The sequence below is a fragment of the Cnephaeus nilssonii genome (assembly GCF_951640355.1).
Source record: "Cnephaeus nilssonii genome assembly, chromosome: 13".
NCBI classification, from domain to species: domain Eukaryota; kingdom Metazoa; phylum Chordata; class Mammalia; order Chiroptera; family Vespertilionidae; genus Cnephaeus; species Cnephaeus nilssonii.
Window position 1 is genome coordinate 37,990,101 of NC_137084.1, and position 22,298 is coordinate 38,012,398.

The 22,298-nt window shown below is 56.1% G+C and overlaps 1 protein-coding gene across 4 annotated transcripts in view; it reads left to right on the plus strand.

The window, feature by feature from the left end:
* Nucleotides 1–2,126: 2,126 nt before the first annotated feature.
* The window catches only part of LMO1 (LIM domain only 1), a 36,570-nt gene continuing 16,398 nt past the window's right edge, over nt 2,127–22,298 (plus strand). The window contains exons 1-2 of one of the 4 annotated variants that reach the window (XM_079789363.1): nt 2,128–2,380; nt 6,793–7,051. In XM_079789363.1, coding sequence (XP_079645489.1) covers nt 7,027–7,051 — 25 coding nt within the window. In that variant the 5' untranslated portion in view covers nt 2,128–2,380; nt 6,793–7,026. Of the gene's footprint in view, nt 2,381–6,533; nt 7,052–22,298 lie in introns of those variants that run through there. The other 3 variants (XM_079789365.1, XM_079789366.1, XM_079789364.1) reach the window with 3 other exon arrangements.

Consider the following 22,298-nt stretch of genomic DNA (forward strand, 5'->3'; position numbering starts at 1 on the left):
AGAACGATCAGTTGCTATGATGGGTACTGACCATCAGGGGGCAGACACTCAACGCAGGAGCTGCCCACAGCTCGCAGGCCCCAGGCCAGCCAAGGTGGGTGCCGTCGGTCACCCCACAGAGGGAGGCTACTGGCAGCAGTGGTGGGGAGCGGGCCAGCGAGTGGGTGTGTGCCAGCAGGGCCCCCCACCCCAATTGCCTTGCCAGTTGCCCCACAGATCAGCCCTGATTGCCGGCCAGGCCTGGGGACCCTACCTGTGCATGAATTTTGTGCACCGGGCCTCTAGTGGTAGAATACATAGTTAGGGCTTTGTCAGTGGACAGTGGGGAGCCATGGAAGATTTTTGAGCAGGAGAGTAGCAGGGTCAGATCTGGGCACCAGGAAGATGACTCTGGAGACTTGTGCAGGATGGTGAGGAGCGGGGCTTGCCAAACCTGGGCACGGCATGGCTACTTACGTCCAGTGCTAGTGGGAGACTGCGAACAGCAGATTTGGGAGATCATTCTGAAGAGCACCACTGAACACTCCCCTTTTCATCACTGCGTTGGATGTAATCCATTCAATCATTTCACACACTTTTCCAGATACTGTGTGGGTCCGTGTGCAAGGATGGAGGAGGGCAGGAGGAGTCAGGATGAGCTCTCCCTCCCCACTCCCAGCCTTTCTGGACCCCTCAATCAGAATGTGTTTTTGTAAGTGGGGGCTTGGGGACAGCATCAGGGTGACAAACTGTGCCTCCCCCAGCAATTAAATTTTTAAAAAAGCTGCTATGGAAGGAGCGAATATTAGTTTCCTGATTTATAAAGCCAAATGGATTAAGCTCATTCATTGCCCGAGGAAACAAAAAGGAAATCTTCAATACCTCTGTGCACATTGAGAACAGGAACAATGCCGGTCTTTAGAAAGCAGAAACCTAATTTGGGGGAATCAATTACCCTCTGTGTCCCTGCTCCTGTGGGCTCTCTCACTCCTCCCTCTCAATAGAGATTTCCTGGGAGGTAAAGTGTGGAGAAGTTGGTCAACCATAGGACACCCTTGGTTCAGCCTTGCAGACAGGAGGCTAAGAACTAGGCATAGGGTGAATGGAGTTGGGCTGGGGTGTGCCTGGGTGTCAGGCACTTGTGGAAATGTGGGGGGGAGGGGGGCAGGGGCGCGGGAGGGCTTTGGGATAAAAGTGGAGAGTGGGGAAATATTGGATGTGCAATGAGAGAGCCAAGGAAGGGGGCGATGGAAACCTTGGGTTTATAACTGGGGGGTGAGTAGTGTAGCTCAACCAGTATACAAATGGGTGATGTGTGGGGGGGGAGGGGGGAGCGGGGAGGGGGACACTGCTCCAGCCTGGCTCCAGCGTTACCCACCCACCCACTGTCTCCTGATCTTCCCCGGTTTCTCTGCTGTGGTCTGCACTTTCCTCCGTGGGTCTGAGCGTGCAGTGGGCAATGGTGGATCAATTATGAAAGAAAGAAAGGGGGCAGGGGCGCCTGGGACAGTCGCCCCGGAGTCACATTCCCAAAGTCACACACAGAAGCAAGCACTCACACAGTCTCACACATTCCTGTGCTGGGGCCCAAACCCTGGCCCAGACCCGGAGCCACCTCCACCCCGATGCGCGCACACAGTCCCTCCCTCACCATCACACCCACGGAGCCCCACGCTCACACCGGCGGGGTCACATCCCCCAACTCCCACCCGCAATCGCACACATTCTGCCACCCCAGGCGCATCCTCAGCTCACACACACAGCCCTCACTCTCTGGCATGCGGACACACACACACACACACACACACACAGTCGCTCACAGGCACACACTCTGGCTGTGCTTTTGTGTTTTGTCAGAATTAATGAGAAAAGTTCCCGTGCCCTGCGGGTAATTAGTGTCCTTGGAGTTAAATAAGCTAATGGCGGGCACCTCTGGCCCAAGCAATTATGTTTGTGTATTGAATAATTGATTCAAAGCGGGGGAAGGGCCGCTAATCAGATCTGAGCATAATGAATTGATTTAATTAACGGGGGAATCTGAGGGGCCCTGGGAAACGCAGGCTTCACTCCGCTGCGGCGAGCGCGGCGGGCGCGCAGAGAGGACGGGAGCGCGGCTCGGCCGGGCCCGGGAGAGGCAGCTCGCACCGCTCCGGCGATCCCGGCCCGACGGACGCACCCCCACCCCGCCCGCCCCCACCCGCCCGCGCTCCCCGTCCGCGGGGCCGAGCTCCCGGCGCCCGTCCGCCCCCGTCCGCGGCGGCAGCTCGCGAGGCGCGGAGCCCGCGGGGCCGGCCGGAGCAGAGCAGGCGGGGGAGGCGGACTCCGAGCCGCGCGCCCTCCGCGTCCTCGGCCCGTGCGGGCTGGAGCCGCCGGGGGACCATGGTGTTGGACCAGGAGGACGGTAGGTGCCTGGGGACGCGCGGGGCGTGGGGCGCAGGGTGGGGGCGGTAGCGGGGGCCTGCCGAGGCCACCCCGCTTTCGGCCGCAGCGCCCCCGCGCCAGCCCCAGCAGCTCCGGGCGCTGGGCGGCTGCCCGGAAGCGCGGCGGCGGGACGTGGGGGGGGGGGGGGGGACGAGGGTGCCAGGCCCAGCCCCCCGAGGTTCCGCAGCGGGGTTAGGAAGTCCCACGGGCCACCCCAAGCCAGCCAGCCCCACACGCTCCGGCCGAGAACTTTCTCCCCGGCTCTTGCCGCCTCCCAGGCACCAGGAGCGCCTGTCCTCCCCGCGCCTCCCCGCAGTGCCCGCTGACCCTCAGCCCCCCCCCCCCCCCGCCCAGCCTCCCGGGGTGTCTGCATGTCCCCAGTTTTGCATCGGACTGTGAAATGGTTCTCCGAGGGAGATGCCCTGAGAACCTGGGGTTGAGGGTGGAGTCAAACCAGCATGGTTCTGAGGTTCCAGGGGTCTGGAACTTCTAGCTGCGGGATGGGTGACATTGCTTCACCTCTGGAGGGACTGGAGAGGGCGCTCACCATCAGTCTTGCCCCCCTCACCCCACCTCTGCCTAGCATGATAAGAGGTGCCCTGCCGGCTGTGGGCCGTATAACCAAAATATCAGGGGGCGGATTAATCTGGAAGCTAATGAAGTTTAAGCTTCATTGGTGATCTTGCGTTCCTTTTCTTAAAGAATCCTCTTTCCCCCGGTTGCATAAGTAAGTTTGGCTCTCACAAAATCTGGATCCAGCCCTGGGTCCATTCTAACTGCCGGTCTCTCAGGCCAACTCACAGCCCTGCTGGCCCACCCACCCTCCCCAGGTGCTAGGAACTCCTTAGTGCCTGGGAGAGGGAGCCCTGAGTTGGAAGGCTGAGAAATGTGGGGCTGGGAGGAAGGGTCTGGCTGACTGGCCTTTCTCTCTGGCTCCCCTAGTCCCCTGTCCTACCTACCACCTCCCTCTATGGTGAGCAACTGGCCTGGTTTGCCAGGACCACCCGGTTGGAGCACGGAAAAGTCCTACATCCTGGGACACTGATCAGTCCTGGGCACACTGGGACAGTTGGACAGCCTACAGCCACAACCTCTCAGAGCTGTTGTGCAGGGATGGGTTAGCCTTCAGCAAAGGGGGAGGGAAAGAGAGACTTGTTTACTGGGGTGCAGATTTGGTCTAAGCCTCCGCAAGGCCTAATGAATTATAGCTGCAGCTCCTAGAAGGCCTGTCCAGGGCTTCCAGAAACCAAAGGAGGAAAAGTGTGCACTTCGCCACTCTAGCTGGTTGCAATTTCTGTGCATGGCCTGCTTTTGTGTGACTAGGGGGCAGAGCAGAGCATCTGAATGTGGCCAGCGGGCATCCTGATGGTACTGCGAAGTCTGTAGGTTCACTGTCTTGTCAACTGTGGTAGCCACAGGGAAGGGGCCCTTGTCACTCTGAATACCTGTCCGAGCATCACTTGTAAAACCAGCTTGTAAGCCCATCTCGAAGACAGTCGCACTGTGTTGGGAGCAGGGCCCTCAGGTGCAGGCACATCTGACGGCCTCCACTGAAGAGTTCTGGAATATCTGGTCTGCCCAGGCCCTCAGGCACCACGTTTTCCCCGCCCCCTTCCCACTCCCAATGCAGGAACCCTTCCTCAGTGCTTCCCTCCCAGGTGCAGTGACAAACTGCTAGGACCTGCCCAGAACGTTGTAAGGTAGCCAGTAATAACCCCTTTCTCCTCGCTGTAACCTTGGGGGCTGATCACGTGGCTTCCCTCTGCTGCCCCCAGAGGCATTTCAAGGGCATTCTGGAGCACTCTTGGTAGTGTCCTAGGGAGTACATTCTCATCACCTGTGGAATGTGTCAGATGCAAGCTACCCCCTCCAGCCCCAGGGGACCTGAGGATTCCGCCCTGGTGTTGTGGGTGGGGGTGGGCATGGACACAGGAATTACCTGCCTGACCCACAGTTACCCATGAGCTGAGAGGGAGGCCACTGGACGAGTGAGGCGCATGCCTGCCTCTGCCAACCCAGCAGGCCCCCCTTCCTGGCCACGAGCTCCGGTCATCCAAACCCTCAGAGGCTTGCTGGGTAGTTCTGTACACCAACCTCTGTGGAGGTCCCTTTCCAGATCAGGGTGGCAGCTCAATGCTCACAACTGGGGGTGCAGAGAGAGCCACCTCTGGGCACAAACAGTCCTTCACACTCAGCACCAGTCCCCTCCTGACATACCTGGCCCGTTTCTGTAGTCCATCACTTAGCACCCCAGGCCCGCTCCAGTCCCTGTGGTGGCACCTCGGGCTCCTGCCTCCCCAAAGGGATGTTGGCTGTGTGGCTGCTAACTGGTTACCTTGGAGGCTGGGAGAGCTGGTGTTGGGACAAAGTCCCAAGCACAGCGCATGGACAAGACAGTGGGAAAGTGGCCCCAGCTGGTCGAGTCCTGGTCTGTGGGTCAGGGCCAGGCCCTGGAAGTGAGGAGAAGCAGTCCTGGAGGTCACAAGTAAAGCAGCAGCGCTCGTGGAATGAATGCCTCCAGGTCGCCCAGAGGTGTCTACAGCACGAAGCTGCCCCTTGCCAGCTTGCCAGGCCCGTTGCTTGTTGCACCGTCTGGCCCCCAGCTCAGGCTGGGGTGAGGGGCTGGCACTAAATGAACCAGGGGCAGCAGAGCCAAAGGCTCCCGCAGACCCTCAGGGTACAGCTCCGGCTGCAGTGGCCGAGGAGAGATCAAGCTCACCGTCCTGAGGGATGGTCAGACTGAGCAAAATGATATATTTAACACCAAATATACTCAAGGACTATTAGGATTAAGTATTCAAGATGAAGAGGAAAGCAAACCCCTCTGAGCTGCAGATGAGGCATCTCATTAGACGCCGCCTCCCTCCTGTTTTCCCAAAGCCTGACTTCCCGCTGCAGCACGGCTCCAGCGCCTCCATTCCTCACCCCGTGTCAAGCACCGGCATTGGGCCTCCAGGGCTTATGGGGCTCAGCCTGGCCTCCAGGTCTCCTTTGTACTCAGGAAACCCCCTCATTGTCTGGGGTGCCACAGTTTACAAGGCCACATGCACATACATTATGCCATCTGATCCCCACCGCAACCTTGGAGATAGAAGAGCAGGTCTCCCACTGCAACAGGGAAACTGAGACCCAGAGAGAGAAAGGGATTTGCTAAGCCACTGTTGATAATAGGTAGAGATGGTGTGAAATCCCAACTAGTGGCCCCTCCAGGGATTTCTGCTCCCTTCCCCTTGCCTGGGTCTAGTCCTCAGAAGAACTACCAGGATTGAGTCTTCTACACATTTGTCTGGAGCCCTCCTTGGGCTGGAAAAAAAGTGATTAAGATGTCCAGCCCACCCTGGAACTCTGTCCTGTCAAGAGAAAAAGCGCTTGGTTATTGAGTGGCCTTCCTGGAATAGGCAGCCTGGGCACGACCCCCAGGGCTCTGGGGAGACACAGGGTTCCGGAGGAAAGGAGCTGGACCCTGTCCCCCTCCTGCCTCTTGAGTCACAGAGCAAGAACTGTGAAGTCTGTAATAGCAGGAATCTTTGCTTTGTTCACTGCTGTGTCCCCAGTGCCTTCGAATAGTGCTCGGCACATAATACATGCTCAACCAACAGTTGTAGAATGAGAAAAGATTTCAGTGCCGCGCTGTGCTTGCTCAGGGAGAAGTTAAGACAGGATCCCGGTTTCTGTGGAATCAGGATGCCCTGTGGGGGAAGGGGCTGCTGGGGTAAAGGTGTTCCTGTGAGATTTACCGTGGAAGAGTTTGTGCCCGGCACAGGGTTAACTTTGCCAAAAGGTCCAGGGAATAACCAGAAACCCCGGGGCAGAGCAAGTAGGAAGAGAGGGTAGGAGGTCAGAGAAAGATTGCCCTGGTGAGAGGGGAGCAGAAATCAAGGCTGGGAGGCTGGGAGTGACAGACCAGGGGTCCTTCAGACAAATCTCCAGGATGAGGACCCTGGGTCCTGCCTGAGCGGAGCCACGCGCCGAGCTGGGGCCGAGCGGCCTCCAGGTGGCGCTGCGGAGCCGGCAGCCGCGCGTTTCCACTCCCCATTAACCCGGAGGAAGGGGGGGTGGCTCGGGAAATGTGTGCATTTATTCAGTAGCAGGAGCGCAAACCTCATACATTGAGAGAGAAAGGCAGCGGGAGACAGCCGCCGAGATTCCCCCATCTCTTTGAATATAATTTTAGATTGAGATTCAGATTAAATCCGAGGGGAAAACACTTTATGAAGCTGAAAGCAGTGTCGTTGCCAGAGCCCGGGTTATGAGCTATCAAATGCAATTACATTAAGACAGATTATACTGGGCAAATTGAGCCATTTAGAAGGTGAGAATCAAAGAAACGGCTCTGATCCTCTCTTCCCCCTTCTCTCTCTCACCCTCTCTCTCTCTCTCTCTAAATTGCAGTTCGTAGTTCCTTCAATTCTGAGGCACAAAAGTAGGTGAGACGGCTTTTGTATCTGCGAAGTGCTTCACTCCTGAATGTAATTCTAGCTGAGTGCAATCTAGGTTAAGAGCCGGACAAGCGGGTAATTAGAGCCCGCTCGCTGCCCGAGGACCGGCCGCCCCGCCGAAGCGCGCCCGGAGTCGGCGCCCTTCTCCCGGCCGAGCCGAGCTGCGGCTGGACACGGAGCGCCCGAGATGATGGTGCTGGACAAGGAGGACGGTAGGTGGCGGGCGGAGGTCCGACGCCGGGTACCCCGGGCCTTACTCCGCGGCGCGCGGGAACACACGCCGCCGGGGGGCACAGGCGCGCACCTGCCGGGCTGGGCTGGGATTGCGGGGGGAGCGGCACGGGGGCTGGGGCCCGGCGGGGGCGGGGAGGACCGAGTGGGACTGGGGAGGAGGGCGGGGAGTGAGTCAGTCCCTGGGTGCGGGCCCCCTGGGCCCGGCCGCGGGCGGGCGGGCGAGCGGTGCCCGGGCCAGGTGGTGCTCTGCGGGCCAGAGGCTGCGGCTCCCTCTCGATCTCCGCGCAGGCAGCGGCGGCGGTTCGTGCCGAGCATTTCGTCTTTGCGGCTGCTCCGCTCACCGCAGCCATCACCCTGGCGTCGCCGCGTAACTCGAGAGGTGCTCAGCGCTGGGCAAATCGGTGGCTTCTGGAAAATCGGGCTCCAGGGCTTGCGGCGAGCCGCGCTCGGGAAGACGGCACCCGCCCTGGGGTGCCAGGCCGGCGAGGGGAAGGCGGGCCGGACCCTCGGGGAGATAGCTCCCCACCAGTATGAGGTGCCTCCCGTGCGGGCCCACTGTCTCCCGGTCTCCTGAGCGCGGAGACAGGAGTTTGGCCCAGAGGAAGAAAGTGTCGCGCTACAGGCTGGTAGCACTCCCGCAGGACTGGCCCGCGAAAGTGGCGTGGACCTGCCGCGGTCAGGATCCTCAGGGCGCCTCAGAGGTCAGGACGGAGGGGGTCCGTGGTTACTGGAGGCCCTCCTACTCCAAAGCCTTCCTGGCTGGGGATGCCCTGCAGTTAGCGTCTGGTGTGCACTGGAGAGGTTGGGGAACCCAGTCCCCTCCAGGGTAAAACCAAGTGGGGGTGTCCTGTGACCCAAGCACAGCCCCCAGGGTCAGAAGAGAGCCCGTCCCCTGGCTGTTCCAGGCCCTCCTGCCCTGAAGGTGAGGCTTCCCCAATTTGTTAGTTGTAGGGAGATGTATGTCTGTGTAACAGTTGACACGCAGGCTGCTACTGGTAAGGAACTGGAAGGTGGGTTTTCTGCGAGTTAGAGCGACTGCGGTGGCGTCCTCTGACCTTCTAGGGAGTCTCCGCTGGGCCTGTGCCCTCTGCCCACCAGGTCAATGGTGCTACTGACATGGTCACTTGGCAAAAACTTGAAGTTAAGTCACTTGCTCAAGGTCACACAGGAGGTTCCCTTTGCTGCTACCACGTGCTGATGCCCCTAGACTCCCCTTGACCTTCTGAGATCCCCCAGCCGGGAGGGGCAGTTAAGGTGTCTGGCCTGAGGGTGGCATGTGGGGGAGCCCCGTGGCCAGTAAGCCCATGAAGGCCGGTTCTCGGTATGTGTGTAGTAAGAGATGAAGAGGGAACTCAATGCTTCTGTCCAAAAGAATCCATTGGCCCGCGTCTAGCTGGGGCGTGACATCCACCTCCTGTATGCTCCTCTCTCTCCGGGGACCCCTCCCCTGGAGCCCTGTGCGGGCCATCGGAGGACTGGACTGCTCTCGTTGTAAATGGAATGAAAAGAAGGGCTTGGGCCGGGCCACATGGGGAGGGAGGAGGCCTTGATTTCGCCCCTTTTGTTTCTAACTCCCTGTGTTATCTCAGACCAGTCATGCTTATCTCTCGACGTCATTTTCCCTCTTGGTAAAACGAGGGACTTAGAGAAGCCAGTGCCGGGGTCTCACTTGGTGTCTGGAGTACTCTCACTATGGGAAGCATGTGGAAATCTGGATATGTCTTTAGGTCCAAGGCAGAAATCCAGAAGACCGGGCCCTCTACCTGGGAGGCCTCAGGCAGGGAGATGGACCTCTTAGGGGTGGCTCTCTGTCCAGGCACCCAGAGTGCTGTGGGCTCTGTGACCCTAAAGGCGTTCAGATGAGCCCTGAGTGGGGATGGCTCTCTGGAAGTCATTTGAGCCAGTGTCCTGCCTCTAGCCTGCAGTGCACGTCAACCACCCCAGACATGTGTGTTTCCTCCAGACCTGGGGCAGAGAGCGTGTGGTGCCCCTCAGTGCCCCACCTTGTCCAGTCTAAATAATACGGCGCCCGCTTTCGTGGATGCCCGTGAGCTCTGGGGCCCATTACAGCACAAGGCATGCAGACAGCCAGAGCCCCGAGGAGCACCGGATTCTTGTCCTGCCCAGAACTGTCCCCCCAAAGTAACCTTTCTGCTCATAAATCCACCCTCCACTCCCTGCTAGAGTCTGGCCTCTCCCGGTTCCACGAAACCTTGAAGCTGGCACCTGCAATTGGGGGAGGGAGAAAGGCTCTGGATGCACTCACCTGCCCTTCTAAACCTGCTGCCTACTTCCTCCCTAGCACATAGGCCCTCTCCGCAGGTGGCCATTTGGGCTGGGTGGCGGCATTGGCCCCCAAGGGGTGTGTTCCTCAGGGCTAGGTCCCTGCACCCTTTGTCTGGCTGCAGCAGGGACTCGGGGCTCTTATTAACCACCCCCAAAGCCTTTTCTCCACCTGACAGCATCTTGTCGGAAGAGGCCGGGGCTCCTCTGGTTGAAGTTGGGTCTGCCAGCTGCCACGGACCAAAGCTCTTGCTCGGCTGGGCTGCTGGGCTTTCATGTTGCACTTCTGAAAGATAATAACATATCAATCGCTTTGCCGTGGCAACGGGTTTAAGAGACTTTCTGAAGTATTGAATCGTCAGAAAATTTTTTTTTTTTTTTTTTTTTTTTTGCTTTTAAGCACAGTGCATTATTAATAAAGTAATCCATTAGGTCGAGCAGTGAAGGGCCACCACAGAGAGGAAAGATCTGTTTTGCAAACGGTTAAACTTCGGGTTTTATGATTAATTGCTTTCATTTGGACGCTTGCTCTTGGCCTAGCCATTTCCACTTTACTGGAACTCAGGGTCCAGGCTCTCTAGATGCCGTCGGGTCTGCCTGTCAGCAAAGGGAGCCCAGCTCCCACTTTCCCGGAGAAGTGGCCCTCCTTTCCCTGGCACGTGCGCCTGGACTGGTACCAGGCTGTGGGCTTTCCGGTGAGGCTTGAAGTCCTAGGGGGAGCAGAGAGCTACTGTCCTGAGCCCCAGGAGTCAAATTAGCCCTTAGGCTTGTGGAGAAGAGGCCCGTGAGTAGGGGCAGAGAGCAGAGGGTCCAGGCCACCCCAAGAACAACGAGAGCCTTGGATTGTGGGGGAATGGGCAGGAGAAGATGCTGAGGATACCCTTTTGGGGGTGCTGGTGTGTCCCTAGGCGCATGCTGAAGGGTGGGTCTGGGTGTCAGCCGCCTCTGCAAAGGCTGGGGTGACCACAGGAAGCAGCGAGCAGGCTGTAGAACCAAAAGCCAGACATGATTCCTAGAGCATTTTTAATAAGTAAAAATGCCCAAGGAGAGTGGAGCTGGCCTGAGAAGGACCAGACAGCGAATCTTCAATTGTTAATGACCGCCGTGAGCACAGCCTCTACAGCTGATCCATGAGGGCAGGCTCTTGGCTATGCTTGGGTGCTGAGCTGCAGGACCTCCTGGGATATCCCATCATGCTCTGGACCACAGAGGGTCCTGGGGGCCTCTCCTGGCACAGTGTGGCCAGCACTTCCCTGGCCTGGAGTGGAGGCAGGGAATGGGCCCTGGCACTGTTCCATGCCAGAGACCCCAGCAGGTCAACAGGAAGGTGGATCCCAGCGGGCACTGCTGCCTCCTGAGGCCTGGGAAAGGCCTTGGAAGGCTGGCAGGGTGGGGATCCGGCCTGGCACTCGGAGGGTCTCCATCCGCACCTACCATGCCAGCCTGAAGCAGCAGCCACCTCCTCATGGCTGGGAATGAAGCGTCGCAAATCTTGAGCAGCACGCACAGCCGCTCCCCCTTCCTGCCCAAAGGTGGGAGTCTGTAAAGATGGGTCTCCCCCACCCCCTCTCGGAGCGTGGGTTAAGAAGCAGGTGCTTCTCTCTGTTCCCTGCTCTTCCATTCACTTGCCCACATGGAGCACTAAGGGGGGGACAGGGAAACAACATAAATTGGTCTGTCGTCCAGAATCCATGTCTCACTAATGTACCCAGATTAACTCAACTGTAAATTGTCTCCTTGGATGGCGGTGTCTTGCTAAAAGTTTCCCATATGATTCATGATTTGGATTGCTTTTAACGGCTATTGGCTAAGCAAGCCGGTGACTGTACAAGGTGATGCAATTGGCATTAGCGAGGGGAGGCACGGGAGCGTGTAATGCAGTCAATACTGCATTAACTACTGATGCCCAATTACAGGGAGTGGGAGAGAGCCTTTCAGGAGCATTAGGACTGGGAGAAGCTGAGATCACTGGCCGCTGCTCGCCTAAAAGCTTCACCCTTTGCGTGCCGGGGTGGCCATGGTGCTGGCTTGGCCCGTCACTTGGCCTTTGTGGCTATAAGAGCTGCTTTTCTCTCTTGCTATCTCTCTCTCTCTCTGAACATGTCCCACGAAGATGCTTTTAGCACATAGAAATGTGCATGTTCCTAGACCCACGGCCTGCCTCTCATTACTCCAGAGAATGGATTCCCCACCCCACACGGTGTCCCAGAGTCAAACCCAGCAGCTGCCCCACCTGCTTCTATTTAAGGAGCCCCTCAGCAGGACCAGGAGTTCTATTCTGGTCTTTCTTCCTTGGAACCAATGAATGATTTCCAACATCGGTGGCCGACCCTCTGAGGTCCTGGGCGGAGACATGAGGTTCCGGTTCGGTGCAGTTGGGCTGCTGGCAAAGGCTGCGGAGGTTGGGCAGTGGCCGTGGTTGGGCAGGCTGGCCTTCTTTGAGCAGGAGGCAGAGCTGGGGTGGTACAGCTAGGGGAGGCTGATGGGGAATTGGCCCAAGCCATGCTGGGGTTCTCAGCAAGTGCGGGCCCCTCCACGCTGCATCCCATCCAAGGCACAGCTGTCCCCCAAGTAGTCAGGAAGTCAAGGCTGTTGTTTAGTTCTATCTCTAGGGGCTAGAGGGCCTCCTCAGGACTCTCGATCAGCAGTGTTAGGAAGATAGGAAGGAGTTAGGAGAAAATGGTAGAGGAAAAGGCATGGGTACCCCAGTGGGCCGGGTACTATTGGACTGGCTGCCACCTTTACCATCCTGCTAAACTCTGCAGGTCCAATATGTCCCTGGATCACAAAACCATGCCCACCCAATGTTGAGACTGCTTTGCCTTTATACAGTCTCAACTTTACGATGAGAATAACCACACCTGACTGGCTGGATTGTTATCAAGATTAAATGAGATAATGTCCACGTACACACGTGATAAACCAGGGAGGCTCGTGTCTGTGGGAGGCGACATTGCTTTCTGCACAGCGACAGTGTGGTCTGAAATAACCTGTGCCCGGTTGGTGCCTTGTTCACTTCTGGGCAGTGGGACATCACCTTCCCTCTTGCAGTCAATTCATCCGTCATGGCCACCGGTCACTGCTGCCCGGGAGGCAGGCTGGCTCCACTGCTCACCACTGCCCAGATCTCCAAGGTGACTAGCATCAGGGGAAGAAGCCTCCAAGATCCCTGTTTGCAGGTCCCTCCATCTATCGGGGAACAGTTGAAGCACGAAGCGGGCAAGTAAGCTGCCCAGAGTTATGTTGGGAGTCACAGCCCAGAGCTTCGGCATCTTTCAGGTTCCATGTCCAGCTGCCATACCCTCTTCCCTGGCCCCAAATGCATGGTGAGGCTGGGTGACGGAGAACCCTGATGAAGAGGAACACCAGCTGGCCTGGTGCCATGTGCCTGGGCATCCCAGTCATGGCCCTCGCCAGCCTACTGACAGCCCAGGGCATCGGTGCCTCTCTGCCCTTGCTCGTGTTGACCACCTTGCCTGGCATGCCCTTTCCCCTTTGGTTGGCCTTGCAGGAGCCTACAGGTGGCCAAAGCCATTCCAGAGTCACATCCACCCAACCTAGCAACAAGCTCATCTCTCATTGGGTCGAGTGGGTTTACTTTTTGCTCTCAAACAGGAGCGCACAGCGGCTGACACAACTGGAGCAAATTAACAGCAGACGGTGTGAGAGGCGTAAGCAGCTGGTCCAGGTTGCAGGGGCAGATTGGCTCCCCAGTTCCTACCTCCTGCCCCTTCCTGACTGGGTCTTCAGGTGCAGCCTGCTGGCATGATTCAGGAGGCCTGGATTCTAGTCCCAGCTGACTGCCATGTGACTTCAGACAACTTATTGGGCCTCGGTTTTTCCATCTCTACGATGGGAACCACACCTAACGGGCACCCAGTGTCCATGTACCCATTTGATAAGCCAGGAAGCTTCATGCCTGTGTGAAGTGACACTGCTTTCCACACAGTTACAGTATGAGCTCTTTCACTCTTGGACCTTAGGGGTCATAAAAACATAATAGCTATCATTTTACTGAACCCTTCAAAGTAAGATGTCGTGCTATGGATGTGTATCAATTCGTTATTGCTGTAAGCAACCACCCCAAAACTCAGAGGCTCAAAATAAGCATCTGTTTAGCTCTTGAGTTGCAGTTTTGGGGTCCCACTCATGCCTGGCTGATAGCTGATCAACTGGATGCTAGGGGTGACAAGGCTGCATGTCCCTTCTCATCCAGCAGACTCTTCCGGCTTGCTCACGTGGTGGAGACAGGTCCAGGAGAGAGAGTGGACACTCACAAAACTTCATATGGACTTGGTTTGGCTCTTGGATGTTGTCTTTTGGCCAAAATACATCACAAGGCCAACCTCAGTTCAAGGGGTGGGGAAACAGATTATACCGTTGAAGAGACGAGGTGAAAGTCACATTGCACAGGATGTGGGTACCCAGAGGGGTAGAGAGTTGGGGCCATTTCTATACTCAACCCACCAAAACATCTTCCATGTATAATTTCATTCAATATCCTTAGCCACCTTTAGGGACAGCAACTATTGTGATCTTGATTTGACAGGTGAGAAATCTGTATAAAGAGGCTGTGTAATGGGTCGGCAGGTTCCACACAGCTCACAAGTCCAGAGTTGGGCTGTGAACCCAGGCTGCCTGACTGTAGAGTGTGTAGGGGAGGAGCCAGTCAGAGAATGACTTGGGAAGATGGTGAGGGAGGCTTGCTAAGGTGGGGGTTGGGGAGAGTGTCTGCGCTGCCATGTGAACCCTGGCTTCTTCCTTCATGGACCAGGGGAGGAGGACCATAGGGAGATCAGCCCCCACTGCCTTCTCTGGCTTTTCTTCTCTGTCCTGCAGTAGGGATGGGTGTGAAGCTCTGTGGTTACAAGAGCTAACTTCAACCTGGGCATATATGCAGAAGTGGCCAGGCGGGACTCAATTCATTGGTTAGCCCCTCGCCTCAAAATGGGGCGGTAAGTGGGCTGGTGAGAGGCCTGTGTACATTCATAAACCAGCTGATTGAAAAGCAATATTTCAGATAAATACAAGCCAGCGATCTATCAGTGGTTGTAATAAAACCCAGGCTTCAGGCTGTGATTTTATTTTGAAATAATAAGAATTGCTTGATTCTTTTTACTTGAGTTACCATGGTAATTCTGGCGTGGAGCAGTGTTATATTGATTTAGAAAGTGGACAGTAATATTTCTTTTGTGTTATTCTGTTTCTAGGCCTTGATTTCTAATTTCCACTTTGAGATTACTTTTATAAATTTCTTAAGTCCTTCCACTTTTTTTTCCTCTCACAGTATAATTTTCCTCTCATGCGCGGCTATGTTCTGAGCTTATTGGTTTGCTCTTATTTTAAATTAAACTTGCTGGTTTCAAATATTGAAATGACATCTTTGTCTGTGTCTGTACTTTGGTTTAGCAAAATATTACAGTCTGACGCTTTCTGCTTAATAATTTAAGGGAGGCATTCTGTCGGCCCTCACTGGGTGCTGATAACTTATGACTCAACCAACGCAGGCCTTAAACTCCTGACATTTTAATATTGTGTGGCGGGAGCTGCCGCCCCTCCGCTCTGAGTCTCAGTGGAGAAAAATCTGTGTGGTACCCCAGAAGGGAGTTTTAATAATTCAATTTTGCCGGTTGGCGCAATGACTTGATAGAGAGGGGGAGGGAGACCCGCTTTTCCCAGATAAGTGGGAGCCGCTCTGGCTTGAACATCCAGGGCCCACAGCCAGCACCTGCTCCATCCTGCCTCTCCTCTCCCCTGAATTTTTAAAAACTCCAATTCCTGACCCCTGGTGATAGACTGTTTTAGAAGGGCTGCGTCGGGGCTGCCTATGGGTACCATCAGAATGCTTGAACTCTCTCTCAGTTTCCAATTTTAAAACAAGTGGAACTAGCATGTATCAGACAGACTCAGTTCAAATCCCGCCTCTGCCACATAGTAATTCTTAACCGTAAATTGCAATGGTGATTCCAACTAGTCAAATGGATATGATCATGACCACTGTTTAGGTCTGTTGAGCCTTCAATAGGCAAAGCTCTTGAAGGTTCTGTAGGTGACTGGTGGGGTTTCCCTAACCTACCTAGGTTTGGGTGAGGAGGGGAGAAGGGGGGAGTGGGTGTTCTTTGAAACGCTTATCCTGTTCCAGAGGTGCCTGGGGTGCAGAGCCCTGGGAGGGCTGTTCTTTTGAAAGCCCCCAGGCTATGGCGCCAGGAAGAGGTGATCAGCTCCGCCCACATTCCTGGTCTGCCCAGCGGAGAGAGTCTGGTTAGGGCAGGCCGGGGAGTGGGCTCTGTCTCCTGGGCACCTCTCCTGGAAACACTCCACAGCAGGAACAGCACCTCAAGGTCCATGTGCCCAACAGTTTAGCAAGGACTGGGCTCCAGCGGGAAGCTCACAAGGACACGCGTGGTGGGGCAGACGTCTGTCTGCAGGCCCGCCTCTCTCCGGCCTGAGGCAAGGCCCTCCTGGCCTGTGTGTGTGTGTATGCAGTGAGGCGGTGGACTAGTCGCCTCCTGCTCTGCAACAAATCACAACTTGGCAGCTTAAAACAACACCCATCTATTATCTCACAGTTTCCGTGGGTCAGGAGTCCGGGAATGGCTTAGCTGGGTCCTCTGCTCAGGGTCTCTCAGACCATAATAGAGGTGTCGGCCGGGGCTGCGGTCTCAAATCAAGATTAATCTGGGAAATGAGTTTTCAAGCTCCCTGGTTGGGTTGCTGGCAGGAGTCAGTTCCTCACGGGCTGGTGGACTGAGGCTTCCCCTGCTCACTGACTGTGGGTCGGAAGCTGCCCCCGGTTCCGTGCCATGTGGGCCTCTGCAGTGTGGCAGCTTGCTTCCTTAAAGCCATTATGAGAGTGTCTGCTGGCAAGCAGGAAGTCACAGTCTTTTATAAGATGTGACACATCTAATCACAGATGTGACATTTCATCACTTTGCTGTATTTCCTTTCTTGGGAGCAAGTCACTAGGTCCAGCTCCCACTCGAGGAAGTGTGTGTGGGGGGGAATCGCACCAAGGTTGTTACTATCAGGAGACGGAGGGTCACTGGGGACTGTCTTAGAAAAACCAGCCTGTGAGAGATCAGCTTCTGGAACAGCATCTCGGGCCCCAGGTGCCCAAAGGTTTAGCTGCCCCCAGAGGGAATGAATCACCAGCCTCGGTCCTGGGAGGCCCAGTGCCTCCGCTTCCTGTATCACCTCCTGCCAGGGAAGGCCCCAGATGTCTCTGAGCCTTTCATTTCATCTTTATAGCACCCATGGTGGGCTGCGGCATCTAATACTAGCCCGCTTTTGTGGAGGAGTAGGTTGGGCCCAGAGAGGGACAGACGCTGCCCGGGAGAGCCCAGCAAGTTGGTATGTGGCAGAATTCAGGTGAGAACCAGGTCTCTTGGCACAATCCTGGGAGGTGGTGGTGAATATACTCCCAGGCCTTCCCTGATTGTGGTGGGGAGAGGGGGTGGCACTGACTATAAACACGCACACACAGGGGTCAGGGCTGCGGGTGGGACCTGCTGGCTTCCTTTTTTCACTGATGGTAAGTTTGCCGAGGCCACTAGGAGCCTGCAAAGCAAGTGTCCGTTACCCCAGGGCCTGTGTTCTCACTCAGTGGTGACCACACCCTCGGAGGAGATGAAGGTGGCTCCTTCCTGAGCCAGCCTCCCTGCAGCTGGTGGGGGTTGAGGGCCTCCCCCCATTGCTGGATGCTGCCAGGTGCGGGGGAGCCGGCATTGTTGAGGTGGCCTTGGCAGAGGCCGCTTCCGTGGTTCCTCCCATGAGCGCTGGGCTGAAAGAGGCTCTCCTGGGAGTTGAAACACGGGGCTGGGAGCCAGAACTCCTGCAGCCCCAGCCTGGCTCTGCCCCCAGCTCACAGCATGGCCCTGGGCAGGCCTCTCGCAGTCTAGGTTTCGCCTTACATTTCAAGGGTCACTGGCGGCTGACGCCTCAAGTGTGGTGCTGAGACATGACCGTGGGTGGGGAACGGTGTGCTGAGGCCAGAGCCGGGAGAAGGAAACCACCTGGTGAGGTTTCTTTGTCTCTCCTCGGTCCCCCGGGGTCAGGAGAAGCAGAGATCCCGGTGAGAGCATCCGGGCCCTCCAGGCATGGTCTTGCCACATTTGAATCAGGTTGGATGGTCCTGTCCCTTGCTGTTTCCAGGCAGAACTTCAACTTGGTTATGTTGAGGGTCATTCTGGTACCTCAGGCCTCATCTCAGCAGAGAGACCAGCCTCCAAGTCCTCCACATATGGGAAGAGCCCCATGGATGGGGCAGGATGGCTCCGGTCACTTGAGGGGGATATCTGGGCCTTGGGCTAAGTACCCATGTTCTAGGCATGAAGCTGACTCCATGAGTCTTCATGGTTTCATCATGGAACGCTGTCTCAGGGAGCCGCCCCTCAGGAAACTAACCCCAGAGCGGGCCTGGCTCCCCCGGCTGCGGCTGGCCAGGATGCTTCATCTTCTTGAGTCAACCTCTCAGATAAACCACAAAGGGGGCTGTCCCTAGCCTGGGCACCGTGTGCTCTCCCGCCAGTGGTTTTCATGTGACCCAAAGGCAAATGTCGCCTTCCTTCCTGGCCTCCCTGGCCTGGATCTGAGCTTGCACACCCCTGTCCGGGGCAGGGTTCACAGGTCCTGGGAGAGGCCAGCACTCCATACTGAACCTCGGCTGGGCCTGAAGGGCCTCCCTATGGTCTGGTCATTATGCACAGACCTCAACTATGGTACTCAATGCAGGACAAGCTCAAGGTCTGAAAGGGGACCCCTCCCCCATGGGCATGCCTAGCTTGTAGAGAGGGCATTGCAGGTTGGGCATAGGCCTGGGAGGATGCAGAAATTTCAACAGAGACCTGGGAAGACAAAACAAGAATGCAGTGGCGGAAGCAAATGGGGCGGAGAAGAGTGATGGCTCCAGTAGGGTCTGGGTTTCCTGGGCAGCAGCGCCGGAAGAGTGGGGACAGTCAGTTTTCTGGGTGTGGGAGACTGGGGAGGGAGGCAAGGGGGACTCTTTCCTCCCTGTGGAGCAGCCAACGAGAGATGGGATGGCCAGGGATGGCTGCTGGACCTCCCAGGGCCTCTCTCCTGATCCCAAGAAGTAATTTTTTTATGAACTGACTTCTCCTGTTCTCGAAGGAACGTTTGGTTTGGTTTGCTTTGTAACAGCTTTGTTGAGATATAATTTGCATGCCACAAGTTAACTTTTTTAAATGTACAATTCAGTGGTTTTAGTATACATACAGAATCGTGCAGCCATTACCATCATCTAATTCCAGAACATTTTCATCACCCTAAAAAGAAATTCCATACCCACTGGCAGTCACTTCCCCTTCCCTGGCGACCACTCATTTACTTTGTGCCTCTATGGATTTGCCTCTCATGGAGAGTTCATATCGATGGGATCATACGAGATGTGCTCTTTGTGGCTGACTTCTTTCCTCACCTCGTGTTTTCAGGACTCAATCATGTTGTATCATGTAATCAGTACTTCCTTTTTATGATCAACTATTACTCCATTGTATGTGTATGCCTCATTTTATTTACCCATTCATCAGCCGGTGGGCGTTTTGAGTTGCTCGATTTTTAGCTATTGTGAATAATGCTGCTACTATGAGCATTCATCTGCAAGTTTCAGTGTGAACATCTGTTTCCATTTTCCTTGGGCATGTATTTAGGAGTGGAATTGCTGGGTCATACGGTAACTCTACATGTAGGGGTATTTGTTTTTTATTTCAAATAAACAGTGCCAAGAGTGTTTAGGAGAAAGATCATTCTTGGCTGTCTGAGCTTTTGGAAGGGAGGTTGCCTGCAACCTGGTCCCCTGGCTCCTAAGGTTCAGTGGATCTTGGGTCAGTCCTTTTCCTTGCTGGCTTCCATTTTCTCATGAGTGACACGGGCCCTGTGTGCTCTTACAGAGCCCTGCTCACCTCAAGGGTTTCTGTTAGTAATTTCTACTCACACAGCGCGCCGCGGATTGCAGGGCGCTCTGCTTGCTCTAGCCGCTTTGGTTCTTTCGCCTGTGAGTTGGGTGTTATTGCTCCAGCTCTGCTGACAGGGAAGCTGAAGCTCTGAGAGGCTGCGAACCTCGCCGAGTTTATATTCTGGGTCAATGGCAGAGCCTGAACTTGAACCCAGATTCATCAGGGCCCAGGTCCCTGGCCTGAAATTCTGCCTCACATGTGTTTCTGGGCAAAGCAAGGCTCTGTGCTCTGTGTTCTATTCCCCATTCCGGGGGCTGGGAAACCAGGGCGTGGTTAGATGTGGGCTCTGAGGCAGAATGGTGGGGGTAGGAATAGGGATGTTGCAAAAGTCCACTTTTTAGCTGTGTGACTTTAGATAAATGTTCCCACCTCTCTGAGCCTCGATTTTCCCATCCCCAAAATTGAAACAATAATTACTACTCATAGCACTGGAACGAGGACACGGTAAGATGCATAGGAAATGCCGAGCCTGATGCTGGGCAGGCAGAAGATGTTAGGTATGTGACGATGGAGCCCCTGAGGAGGGCTCGAAGAGGGTGCAGAATCCTGGGGGACCACGGAGGAGACGTGCCTGGCTTCTGGGCTGGTCAGAGCCGGCATTAAGGAGTTGTCACTTGGGCTGCCAGGAAGGGGAGAGAAAGTGGGGAGTCCCAGAGGTCTCCAGCTTGGGGCTGCCAGAAACCAGGAGGGGTTTCCAGAGATCTCACACAAAAAAACCCATGTCTGGGAGAGTTTGTGGACAGACCCTGCTGGTACCGCCATCCTCACCCCAGCCCAGCCCACCGATGCCCGAGAGGGGGGCGTGCATGACTGCCTTCGTTAGCCCGAGTGGTAATAAAACACTTTAAATTTATTGTGACATTTGGATTTAATTAAAAAGTACACACTTAGGGAAGTAGAACATAATGGGGAGAGAGGCAGTGTGGCTTTTCCCCTCCTTTTTCCCCAAACTAATTAGCGTTGTATTTTAAATTGTTTATGTGCCGCTAATCATCGTAATAAATCATTTATACTGAAAAAGACACACTCGGCTGTGCCCGCCTCGCGGGTTCCGCTCGCTGGGCTCTATCGCGAACAAATTGATCTGGAAGTGAATTTATTAACCACTGGGGAAGAAATCATTAGTGCTTTCTCTAAACATTCCCCAGGTACGCTTTATTGCTGCAGTTTATGCTGTAACTAAAAGGAGCATTACCCAGGCCTGTGTTGTAATTTCCTCACAGAGCCTGCAGCCCACTCCCAAGCCAGGGCGGGAGGGGTTAGGGCGTCCCTGCCTGCTCTCCCTTAAGTGGTCTGCTGACTCCAGCCCTCTCCCAGCGCGCCGCACCCCAGCAGGGCCTCCCTGTGAGATCTCTGCAGGCCCATGGCCTCGGCTACCCCTTCTGTTGCCTCTCGGCAGAAGAGGGGTTCCCAGTCACTCGTGTCTATGTCTCAGGAGTGTGGCTTAAGGTTGATGGTTAGTCTTGAGTTTGGGAAACAGGCGAGTAGAGGCTATGAGGTCACTGGGGTCAGACAGGCTTGCCATGGACCAGCTTCCCCACCCAGCAATGAGGAAGGCCTCAGTGCTGGGCTGATCCTAGGCTTGGAGGAACAAGTATGGCTGAGCAGGGACCCCGGCAGGAGCCGGGAGCCATAGGTGGGCTGCCAGGAGCATCCTCTGCGGGCCCTGGCGCCTCCTCCAAGGCGTGGCTGGAGCGGTCTGTTAAGGTCAGCGTCCTCGTGGGGCCTGCTGCCCTGTGTGTCCCTGTCTGCCGCCCAGTGCCAGGCCCCGAACAGGATGCAGTGCTCCACACGTGGTCTGACAGGTAACAGGCAGCATGCTTGTCAGCTCCCTGGCCGCAGACACTTTGCCCCCGATAATGCAGCCTGGGGCCCCGCCAGCTTTCCCAGCAGCCCGGCTGCCTCGCTGACTCCACCGGGATGCCACTGTCTCTCCCTTTGCTCGGGGGCTTCCCTCTCACTCCACAGGGCCTGCATTCTGCGACACTCGCGGCAGGCTTCTTCCCACCAGGTTTCCAGAGAAGAAATTCTCTTCTGAACCAGAATCTTCTCGCTGGGAGCTCAGGGCTGGTGTAGGCTACAAATCTCTGCCTGTCTGAGTCCAAGGCTCGCATTCCAAATGGTTTCAGCCACTGGTGCCCCTTGAGCCTCCTCAGCCAGGCTGGGGGTGGGGGTTAAGGGAATCTGGCCCGCATGGGCCTTGCATTTAGCTCCTCTCATCCAGGTCCATAAAGGCGGGTGGAGGAGCCCCCAAAGCCTCACCCAGGAAGCCCCAGGACAGTATCTCAGGCAGGCACCCCAGAGGTCGTGCTTTGAGGTGAGCTCAAGGGGCTCCTGTCCCTGCAGCTCCTGTCCCTGCAGCTCCCGGGGGCGGGGGCCGGAGCCTCCCTCCCTCATCCAGCCCAGTGGCTAGCAGGCGGGCCTGGCTGCGTCAGGGAGGAAGCGGGACCCGGCAGCTGGCTGGGCCCAGGCTGCCTGGAGGGTCCCTTCTTTGCGTCTGGAGAACACATTTAGAAGTTTGAATTCAAAATTGATTTTGAAGGGCCCTAATCTCCGATCCCCTGGCGCTCACGGTGTGTCTGCCGCTCCTGCCAGACTCTCGTTTTCTGGTTCAGTGCCTTGGTGCTCACGTCCCTGATGCTGTGAAATTGAGACTCGTCTGAGAGTCCGTGCCCTCCTCCTTCTCTGCGGAGATTGCAGGCCCCTTGGGAGCCCTGTTTCATTAGATGGGTGACTCGGGCTTTGCGGGTGCCCAGGGAGCAGCTGAGTTGCTGTCTGGGGAATGTACCTTCCAGACACTTCCCTGCTGGTCCCCACAGCTGTGCAGCTCCAAGCAGCATCCTGTCAGGGGCCCTGGGGGCTAGCTCCAGCAGCCTGGGATGGGACGGGGTCTGGTGGAGGCTACAGATAAAGGAAAGCTTGGGCCTGGGGTTTTCTGCCGCAAATTTCAGGGGCTTTTCCCTCCCACGGG